At 39.5% G+C, this 11695-nt stretch overlaps 1 protein-coding gene across 1 annotated transcript in view; it reads left to right on the plus strand.

Annotated features, from left to right (window-relative positions):
* LOC121388596 overlaps nt 1-9068 on the plus strand; it is a 37915-nt gene extending 28847 nt beyond the window's left edge. Inside the window, exons 6-7 of the mRNA XM_041520002.1 lie at nt 754-837; nt 7489-9068. Of these exons, the coding sequence (XP_041375936.1) occupies nt 754-837; nt 7489-7595 (191 nt within the window). The 3' untranslated portion in view covers nt 7596-9068. The remainder of the gene's footprint in view (nt 1-753; nt 838-7488) is intronic.
* Nucleotides 9069-11695: the final 2627 nt, after the last annotated feature.

An 11695-nucleotide genomic window follows, 5' to 3' on the forward strand; every position in this document is an offset into this window, starting at 1 on the left:
CTATATTAAATTAATACTCAGAAACGTCACTTCCGGGATCAGCTTTTGACACTACCAGTGGCTGGGTTCAAGACGAAAGTAGGTGTATTATCCTAGTGTCGTCCTGAACCCAGCCACTAGCAGACTCCAGTTCCATTTATTCAACGTGTTTCTACTTTCTCTTTCAGTTCATGTGGTATATGGTGTGTATTCACCGTGTTTCTACTTTCTCGTTCAACAGACTCCAGTTCCATTTATTCAATGTTTCTACTTTCTCTTTCAGCAGACTTCAGTTCCATTTATTTACCGTGTATCTACTTTCTCTTTCAGTAGACTCCAGTTCGTATTTATTCAACGTGTTTCTACTTTCTCGTTCAACAGACGTCAGGTCGTATTTATTTAACGTATGTTTCTACTTTCTCTTTCAGTTCGTGTGGTATGGTGTGTATTCAGTGTTTCTACTTTCTCTTTCAGCAGGCTCCGGTTCGTGTGGTATATAGTGTTTATTCACCGTGTTTCTACTTTCTCTTTCAGCAGGCTCCAGTTCGTGTGGTATATAGTGTTTATTCACCGTGTTTCTACTTTCTCTTTCAGCAGGCTCCAGTTCGTGCGGTATATAGTGTTTATTCACCGTGTTTCTACTTTCTCTTTCAGCAGGCTCCAGTTCGTGTGGTATATAGTGTTTATTCACCGTTTTTCTACTTTCTCTTTCAGCAGGCTCCAGTTCGTGTGGTATATAGTGTTTATTCACCGTGTTTCTACTTTCTTTTTCAGCAGGCTCCAATAACGTGAAGCGAGGTGAGTATTTGCAGGTAGTGACGCCGTCCTCCCCGCGGCTCGACTCACAGCTCGTTGCGTGTATGTATGGCTGATTAGATTCTCTTCCTCTCTATGTGTATAACACACCCACTAAATCGCACTAAACACAGCCCCGAATACACTCATTAAATACACTTTTCTGTATTCCTTTCTACAGACGGAACTATGTTTTCAGATTTAGCGCTCCTCTTTATAGTCACAGCTAGGATCGATCCCCGTCGGTGGTATCATTTGGCAACTTCTTGTTCCAGCCTTTGTACCACGACTGGCCTATCAAAGGTTGTGGTATGTGTAATCCTGTCTGTGGGATGGTGCATATAAAAGATCCCCTGCTACTAAGACTATATGTCAAAATTACGAAATGTTTGACAGCCAGTAGCCGATGATTAATAAATCAACCTGCTGTAGTGGTGTCGTTAAACAAAACAAACTTTAAAAGCTTACTTCCCCTTGAAATAAAATTGCATACATGTTTAGCCAAGATGAACTTAATTTGTTTTACAAACATTACGCTCACATTTATAACCAATCACTTGTGGTGTTAACTTCGCTATCAAAAGTTGGGGTGCACCTCGAAGGGCTAAATGGTAATTAAAATTAATGTTATTAGTTTTCATTTAGACAAGCCTGCTCTAAAAGCACCAACATTTTTAGATAATTAATAATTATATTTAATTGTGGACTGCGCAAATAAAATTAGTAAATTCCCACTATATTTTTTAGTTTAAATTTCAAAATTGTCCTGGTAAATTTCTGTCCCAGAGCCGGCCCATGGCATCCATGAACGGGTCCCGGGATGGACATGCTTGAAACCTCTGTGGTATAGGAGCATGTAAAATAAATAAAGCCAAGCCAAGCACCTCGAACTTAGATCCAGCCGGAAGTTATTTGGTTTAGTACTACCTATAGCTACAGACCAAAATTATTTACGCTTCATATATGTTTCTGTATAGCGTTAGTGGCTATAGCACTTTTATTAACACCAATAGGTCCGTGGATATTTTAATGCACCTTTGCTTGTCTGTTGTCCAGCTTTTTCTGCCAGAATATTGGTTTAAACAAACACACCCACTAAACTTGGCCAAGTGCACCCAGTTTACACCAATAGCACTACTTTCCGGGGCGTAGCCAGAGAGGAAAAAACGCCGAGGCAAACTCAGACCTGTAAAATAAATAGCAGTGTTATGGAGAAAAATAAAATAAATCTGGGAAAATTCCAGACGAGGCAAGCGTCGCGTCTGCCTTATGCTGGCTACGCCATTGACATTTACATGGGCTGGAATTAATTGTCACAAAGTCTTCAATGTTAACAAGTTATAATTCTGTCTCCTGTCAACGTCAGTCTAATAATCGCCACTCTAAAATAATCACAAACAGCAGACTACTTGTGTGGATATAGTTCCGGTCAACTAAATGGGAAGATAGCTGTCACCTGTGGCCTTATTGCACATGGGGGACCGCCTATTATGCGAATTTGTGGTATAATATTGTGATTAAAATACTTCTCTAACAATATTATTAAAAATATACGCATCTTCTTATCCACTCTTTGTTGTGTATCGCTTGTTAAAAAATGGAACTATATGCATATGTATAACGATTGGGTAATTCAGCGGATCGTGTAGGAATACAAGTGACCTTGTTCTGAAAAATTACGGAAGAAGAATGGGAGGCTTGTTCTGTTTAACGGCGAACTCAACACATTTTAATTACGGTTATATGGCGTCGGACTTATGGCTTACAGACTCACAGATAATGAGAAAGGAAACCCGCTGCCCCGACGCAATATGCTACTCGTTTTTATTAGCAGAAAGGTATATTTTATATGTAGCATGCTACAGACAGGATATTGCATACCACTGCTTTTGTTACACCAGTTATGGAGAAATAGCACAATGGGCCTACAGACGGGTGAAAAATTACGGAATCCCGTTTTCAGAGGTAGGGCCGGAACGTAGCTCAGTGGTACAGCGTTCGCCTGATGCGCGATCGATGTAGGGTCGATTCCCGTCTATAGGACCATTTTTCGTTGCAGCCAGTGCTCCACAACTGGAGTAACAAAGGCCGTGGTATGTACTATCCTGTCTGTGGGATGGTGCATATAAAAATAATCCTTTGCTGCTAATCGAAAAGAGTAGCCCATGAAGTGGCGACAGCGGGTTTCCTCTCTCAATATCTGTGTGATCCTTAACCATATGTCCGACGCCATATAACCGTAAATACAATGTGTTAAGTGCGTCGTTAAATAAAACGTTTCCTTCCTTCTCGTTTTCAGGGCTAATCGTGTTACATTCGTTTTGCATTTACTTGGAAAGAAAATTCCATTTTAGAATATGTAATAAATAAAACACCACGCCGTGGTATGTGCTATCCTGTCTGTGGGATGGTGCATATAGTGGGTTTCCTCTCTAAGTTTATGTCAAAATTACCAAATGTGTGACGTCCAATAGCCGATGATTAATAAATCAATGTGCTCTAGTGGTTGCGTTAAACAAAACAAAACTTTAACTTTACCTTTTTGTTTCTCTATATTTAAACATTCAGCGTATACCACAGCATTAATTAGATAACCTCGGTCCTGGAGCTGTTCGGTAATTGCGCCTATTACATTTCATGATTCTAACACGGAGTATTTGCCCAATGGCATGTTAATTACGTCTGCGATGTGTTGCGGAATTAGGCCCATTATACTACGCCACTCGTTAATTGAGATGCTAAAAGTACTACATAAAAATTCTGAATCGTTCCGTCCTTTAAAAGACGAGTGGTATCGCATGTTTAGTTAATACAGCACATCTAGCGAGGTCCTGGTACCCTATCAACGTACCCAATTAACAAGAATGCCTGTCTGACTGACTGACTGAATGAATGAATGAATGCATGAATGAATGAATGAATGAATGAAATGAATGAATGGACGTTTGTTTTGTTTAACGACGCCACTAGAGCACATTGATCTGTTAATCATCGGCTATTGGATGTCAAACATTTGGTAATTCTGACATAATATAGTCTTAGAGAGGAAACCCGCTATATTTTTCCATTAGTACGAAGGGATTTTTATATGAATCATCCCATAGACAGGATAGCACATACCACGGCCTTTGATATACCAGCCGTGCTACTAGGCTGGAACGATAAATAACCTCGCGGACATTAGAGTCGCTCATTGGATAGGTGTTTGCATCGACATGTCCGATTAACTAGGATAAGACTATAGAATTGGTCAGTGCTTGAAAGACTGTTCAAACTCTTAGATCCTTGCTTATAAAAGCAAAAACACTATATATAAAAGACCATTTCGAAGTCGTCATTAAATTTTACAACAAAACACCGCATGAAATATCCGCTACCGCATACCACACACAGTACGCTGGATGATGCCAGCGGACGTAACTTTAAGTGTCTGGTATAATGGTAATTGCAGCACTTGTTTATTAAAAATGTTAGAAGATGCCCGTTGCCCCAAATAAGCTACTTTTCCCCACAGAACAACTATCTTTGATATACCAGAGGACGAGACGTAGATCACTGGTACCTAGCACTCACCTGATACACGATCGATATCGGTGGCCCATTGGTCTAATGTTCGTTCCAGCCAGTGTTCCACTACTGGTATAACAAAGGATATGGTACGTTCTATCATACTATCATGTCTGTGGGATGGTGCCATTGAAAGATACCTTGCAGCTAATCGAAAAAGAGTAGACCATCGAGTGGTGCCAAATCTCTCTCTCTCTCTCTCTCTCTCTCTCTCTCTCTCTCTCTCTCTCTCTCTCTCTCTCTCTGTATATATCCATCTCTCTCCAGACTCTTTCTCTCTCTTCATCTCTCTTTCTCTCTTCATCTCTCTCTCTCTCTCTCTCTCTCTCTCTCTCTCTCTCTCTCTCTCTCTCTCTCTCTCTCTGTGTGTGTATATATCCATCTCTCTCCAGACTCTTTCTCTATCTCTCTGCATCTCTCGTTCACTCTCTCTCGCTCTCTCTCTCTCTCTCTCTCTCTCTCTCTCTCTCTCTCTCTCTCTCTCTCTCTCTCTCTCTCTCTCTGTATATATCCATCTCTCTCAGACTCTTTCTCTATCTCTCTTCATCTCTCTTTCACAGACTCTCTCTCTCTCTCTCTCTCTCTCTCTCTCTCTCTCTCTCTCTCTCTCTCTCTCTCTCTCTGTATATATCCATCTCTCTCCAGACTCTTTCTCTATCTCTCTTCATCTCTCTTTCACTCTCTCTCTCTCTCTCTCTCTCTCTCTCTCTCTCTCTCTCTCTCTCCAGACTCTTTCTCTATCTCTCTTCATCTCTCTTTCACTCTCTCTCTCTCTCTCTCTCTCTCTCTCTCTCCCTCCCTCCCTCCCTCCCTCCCTCCCTCCCTCCCTCCCTCCCTCCCTCTCTCTCTCTCTCCCTCCCTCCCTCCCTCTCTCTCTCCCTCTCTCTCTCTCTCTCTCTCTCTCTCTCTCTCTCTCTCTCGCTTATTTCGCTCATATACCATTTCATGGGGCACTCTTTGGAATAATGACATATATATCCTATAATGATTGAATACAGTCTCTACTCTACCCTGTCTATCACGTATTTCGGTCAGTGGTCTGGTGACTGGTGATCGCGTGTCAGAGCAAACGCCAATCAAATCCCTCCCTCTTGACAGACGCGACGTTTCATTACGGAACTCTCCTACTCTACTGCCTACATTATTAAGAGCCGGAAATCCATTCCGTTATAAGGAAAATATGTCCCGATTGTTTTCAATGATACGTATGCATGTGGCAAAATGTCGATCACAGCTTAAGAATAAGCTCTTGTGTGGATTTCGGTAGGTTAGTGGAGGGAATGTAGAGAGGCAGGATTTTATTTATTTCAAAATTCTATTGCACATCACGCCAAAGCTGCCACTTCGAATTATCTGTGAAGATAATACATTGAAATCACACCAAGACATGAAGACAAGAATATCGAAAGTAGTTTTATTAATAGTTCTTACATAATATATATTTTAGATTATTAGTTTTTAAAGTATTACGGGGCACGATATTTCACGCGAACGGTCCTTCTGTTCGCGTTACGGTTATTCAACTTTAAATTCACGCGAACTGCCAATCGTTTACGTGTGGAACCTTTACATTCTAAGACAACGTTTCGAACTTCAGGATCATCATTCGCAATACAAATATAATTCGTGTAACTAAACAATCGGTTACCTAGGTGAAAATCTTGTGAATCAAATTCCAGTAACATGAAATGTTCAAAATATTGTCATCTGTAATGTATTGTTTGCTGTTAACAAATATTTTATTAAAGATACAGTGTACTGAAAAAAACACCAGTCTATGGAGTGAACTTCAGATATATCCCAACTCTACACAAATCCATGTTTTATCGCTGTAAAAACTATCTGTCCACAACAGGCGTGTTTAAACCAAGATTACATTTATAGGATATTAAACGAGCTTCCATTTCGTGTCATGTTTTTGTCCCGAGTGAATTAATTTTCAGTTGTCACGAGCTTTAGCGACTGTCAGTGAAAATTATTTCACGCGGGACATAAGCATCATACGAAATGGTAGTGAGTTTAATATCCTATTTATACCCAAAATCGGTCTAATTTATATCACACAACTTGTTTGGTTAACGTTCCTGTAAGAGTATAGTACGCCAATCGATGACGTCACAGAGTGTTACGTCCCACTTGGCATTCTAGTAGTACGTATCACTTTGATATGTATCAAGATATTTTTAACCATATGGTTAATAAATACGCATACTACACACCTATCCTGACCTCGATCCGAAATGCAATATGCAATATTTACGGGGGGGGGGGGGGGGGGGGGGGTTTAAAGACAGATTCGAATTAATGCATTCACTTCAATATGTTTGTGTTCGCCGTGTTCTAGTGAGTTTGTCAGACTTACCAACTATCGAAGTGCACCTAACGTTAAATAGCGCATTAAATACTGCTAAGCATGCCATTGGTGAGATAGGATAGGGTTTGTTGTCCATAAAATGTTGTTTCATCCGGCTACTAAATTCTTGTAATGTGTTATACCCGAAACTAACATCATACACCTCTATTATATTATATATCTTTTGTCTTTATATATATTGTACATGTTCATTGAAAAGTATCAAAGAGCACTTCTAACCGCATGTATTCATTGTCATAACTGAGTTTTAATTTGGTGGCATACAACCTGAAGTCAATAAAGAACTGAAAAATATGACACTTCATTTCAATTAATTGTGAATTCACGTCAGTTTGGATTCGTATACGCACTTCTTCTTTTTCTTCGTATGTACACTACACGAAAAAGCTTTGGGTCCAATCAATAACTCTTCTATCACTCGACATAAATAGGAAAGATCGTATGAAAGTGATAGTTTCATTTGAAGTCCGCATTTCCCGGCTGATCGGCAGGTCGTAATTCACGAGGTTGCGAACTCCGCTGATGCCTCGGTTGTTGTCGGGCGCGTAAATGACTTCTTTATTAAACCCCGCAGTTGACGGCGAGAACCGAAAACATCATCTGGGAAAAACCAATTTAGTCATTGACAGAAAATTGTGCATTTCAGCCGTCACCCAAAAATGGCTAGATTCATATAATTTTACCTAACGTGAGGAATGTTGCTTTGAAATGAATGATTTCTTTGTGTTCAATTCATTCTCTTTTCTTTCTTTCTTTCTTTTTTTATTTTGCAGCCGGATCAATGGGATTGGAAAGCAGAGCGGTCGGTCTCTTACCAGGAGAATTATATCATCTACTGTCTTTGATAGCAATTATTACCACACGTTTGACCGTTTCGTGATATACGCATTTCACAAAGTGTTTAGTGCACATATTTACACTCTCCATTACCTCGTAGACCATTAATCAGAGAGTGTAGTAATCTGGTGTGCTTCGAGTTGAAAGCTGTTCGACAGGAGGATTTTTTAAAGGTTTTCGATGACCAAAGCAAATTGTATACAACTATTTGTATGTTGAACTCGATATATCAAAAGCCATTCAACCTGCAGACTTTTATCCAGAGAGTACATTAATTTGGTTGTTCCAAGTTGAACGGTGTTTGACGGGGTTTTAGGAATTTCGATGACCAAATTAAACTGTATACACCTGTCTGTATCTCGAAGTCGAAATTTCGGAATTAATTCAACTTGCAGGCCATTTACCAGAACATAGGACGTTGATGTGTTTCGAGTCGAAAGATGTCCGACCGGTTTTAAGGATTTTGATGACCAAGTACAACGTTTGGTATCTCGAACTCGATATATCAGTATCCATTATCGTTATTTACCCAGGGAAAAGAGATTCAAAGACCTTGATTTCATCGTCTGTATTTATCTAATGTATTTATAGTTTTCACAATGTGAAAGATATGTTTTCTTATAACTTGCATTCAATATGTGCGTCATTCGACATAAACATTGATCATTTTTAGATTTGTAGACATCGATTTCATTCCACTGTTGTCTTCGAGATATTACAGGTATTCAAGATTTTGTTACGTATATATCCATGCGATTAACTAATACATGACGAAATAATGATGGACGAAACAAAAAGTTTAGGATCCAAGACTTCGTGATAAACATACTGTGTTAATATATTGAGATATGCTTCAACCGGAATCGTTCTGTGCAGTGGAAGTCATCCTATAGACAAACTCATGGTAATGGTCCATGGAAGAAGTAGCGACTTTGTCACAATACCTCTCGTGCAGGTATACAATTTTGGTTGCGATAACTGTGTTGTTTGGTGTTCGGTTTCGGTGACTGTATTTTTCATCAATATTTTGGGCTAGTGCAATTTTAACAATGAATGATCTCATTCGCCAGGAGGAATGACAAAATGATTAGAAGAGAGGTTTTTCAGTCGGGTTTCTTTTCTTCTTTGTATTTTTTTTTTTTTTTTTTTTTTTTTTTTTGATAAGAAGAAAGATGGACTGTGTAATAATAGATGAAATACTGTGTGTCATTTTTACAACACCTTTTTTAAAATACCTAGTTTATTGCTAGTCTCTCAGTGGCCCCACATTTAATAATAAAAACATTGTGTAAAATGTAAATATATATTAATTATTGTTGCATGATCAAGTAGGATTTCATAGAAGTGTCCAGATATATCATTGGATTGCATAATCGATTTCAAACATAAAAAATATTTTCTTATTGGCAATGAATGTTTATAAAACGTTTTAATAAGTATACTGAATTATGTTTTGTAAATACTTGAGGTTGTTTTCAGCTTGTTTTGACCGTTCAGCTAATCAGAGAAAATCGTATTACACTACAGTGCCCAACAAATCAAACTGCGGTACTCGACAAATCATGTCACAGTAAAATAAATAAATAAATAAATGAATGAATATTTAACGACACCCCAGCACGAAAAATACATCGGCTATTGGGTGTCAAACTATGGTAATGCAAATAAATAAAGTGATAAAAATTCAAGACTTAAACAAAAACAGTGTAAAGAACTGTACAAAAAACACAAATATCACAGAATTTTACGGATACTGAATTTTACTCAAAACTTCAATTTTGTGCTGTATTGGCCATTCTCAAAGAGAATGTTACACCCCTGCACCACGGTGAGGTTACAGCACACGCAGGGGCATGTCACAGTAATCAACAACACGAACTGTAGTACCCAACAAACAAATATGCAGTGCCCAACGCATTAAAGTATGTTGTTAATCGACTTGTTTTGACCGGTCAAACGATCTGAGAAAACCGTATCGCACTTCAGTGCCCAACAAACCAAACTGTGGTACTCACAGTGTCTTAGGCAGGGCGGGCACGGGGGCCATGCCTCCCCCCCCCCCCTAAAAAAATCAAACCTTTTTTTTTTAAATTGTATTAACTTTTATAAAATTAGTGTGGGTTGTTGCCCCCACCCCCACCCCCACCCCCATGAAATCCTTGCTTCGCCAATGTGTACTTAATAAATCAAATTGCAGTCTATTAAGCAAAACGAACTGTAGTATCCACCAAACCAATACTCAATACCCCAAATATCAAACTGTAGTACTAAAAATAAAATAATAATAATAAAAAAGAACTGCGGTGTCCCATAAAGAAATAAAGAAAATTGCGGTGTCTAACACTCTAAAATATGTTGTGGTCGACTATCATTGTATCAATACTGTCAAATGCGCATTAAGCATCTCGTTTCATAGTTGTTCCACTTCAGGGTCACTTTTTTGTGGATATCCTTGTTATATATTAAATTGTGCAGGTTGCAACGCGCCTTCAGTTCATGAGAACATAGCATTTGACAGCTAAAGACTGGCTCACATTTCGGCAAAAGACATTATTCAACAATCATTGAAATGTCTTTTTTTTTAAAGCTGAACTTGCCTAGATTTCATTTTTGCCCTAACAAGCCGAGTTAATAATGCAAGAGTACCATCGACGTGAAAATGCAAATTGCGCTTTCAGTTGGAAAAGGGCTTGACGGTTCCTAAATGCAAAAGTTTGGACCGTGCTGGCGTCTCAGGATCGTACAAATGGATTGCGGATTAAAAACATTGTCGTAACAGGATCTAATCACAGGCCCGTGGATGGATGAGCTGAACATTAATATTGATTCACGTTTGTTCTCGGGACGCACTTCCGGGACATCGCCGCCATGTTTGAACTCTGGGGGTTCTTGAGAGGGCTGGTTAACAGAACACACACCCACAAAAAGGTCAAGAATACAGAAATGACTAAATGACTGTGATAGTTGTGTAACGGCTGACATAAAGAAAATTGGTGAATCATTTCATTTCAACTTATGTTCGTGCTTATATCCAATTAAGGTTCAAGCACGCTGTCCTGGGCACACACCTCAGCTATCTGGGCTGTCTGTCTAGGACAGTGGGTTAGTTGTTAGTTGGTTAGTGGTTAGTGAGAGAGAAGAGGGTGTAGTGGCCTTACACCTATCCATTGAGCCGTTAAGAACTCGCTCTGGTTTGGAGCCGGTACCAGGCTGCGAACCCTGTACCTACCAGCCTGTAGTCCGATGGTTTAACCACTGCGCCACCGAGGCCGGTGAATCAAGAAAGGTTCAGAGGTGTCTTTCCCTTTATATACTCCCTCCCCACACCTTAACCCTAACTCTGCTATTGTAATTTGTACGGCCAGAAATCACTAATAGAGTGTTGTGACGGCTGATAGTTACACACCATCATTAATTACTCCATACAGTTCCATACAATTTCTATGTCCGAATATATTCTGTGAAAAATACAACACTATTGAGAGGGTCATATGACTACTAATTTTAGGGAGTGCTCTCGACTGACAAGTACCGAGTAAAAAATCAACATAGGTCGACGACGAAATGTTTCAGTTAGCAGCTCTCATGCCAGAGTACGGCCCCATGTTGCTGTTATACAAGTGGCACTATACCGCGTGTACCGTTGTTATAAGTTAGTACTACATTATAACAAGTATTTTCAAACCAATGGGTTATTTGAATACTACAGAGGTCAACCTACGTGTAATCATCAAAGAAAGATTTCAAAAAGCATATCAGAATTTTGTACTATTTTTTGTACAAGGAACTGTTTCCTAAACTGCTACAAGTAACGACACGACAGTTGGTCGTGTGGTGCCTGGAATTAGACCCATTGCGCTTCGAATGCTGGAAATTCCGTATTCGAACACCTGAAATAAAACAAAATATCAGGATATCATGCCTACGAACGCCATTGTTGGGGCCTTGAATAACCCTCTCCCTGACCATCGATTGGACTGACGGTGCCCACTTTCAAATCACACTGACAATGACCTCGCCCACTTTCAAATCACACTGACAATGCCCTCGCCCACTTTCAAATCACACTGACAATGACCTCGCCCACTTTGAAACCACACTGACAATGACCTCGCCCACTTTCAAATCAAACTGACAATGACC

This window comes from Gigantopelta aegis, chromosome 2 (assembly GCF_016097555.1).
Source record: "Gigantopelta aegis isolate Gae_Host chromosome 2, Gae_host_genome, whole genome shotgun sequence".
Classification (NCBI taxonomy): Eukaryota; Metazoa; Mollusca; class Gastropoda; order Neomphalida; family Peltospiridae; genus Gigantopelta; species Gigantopelta aegis.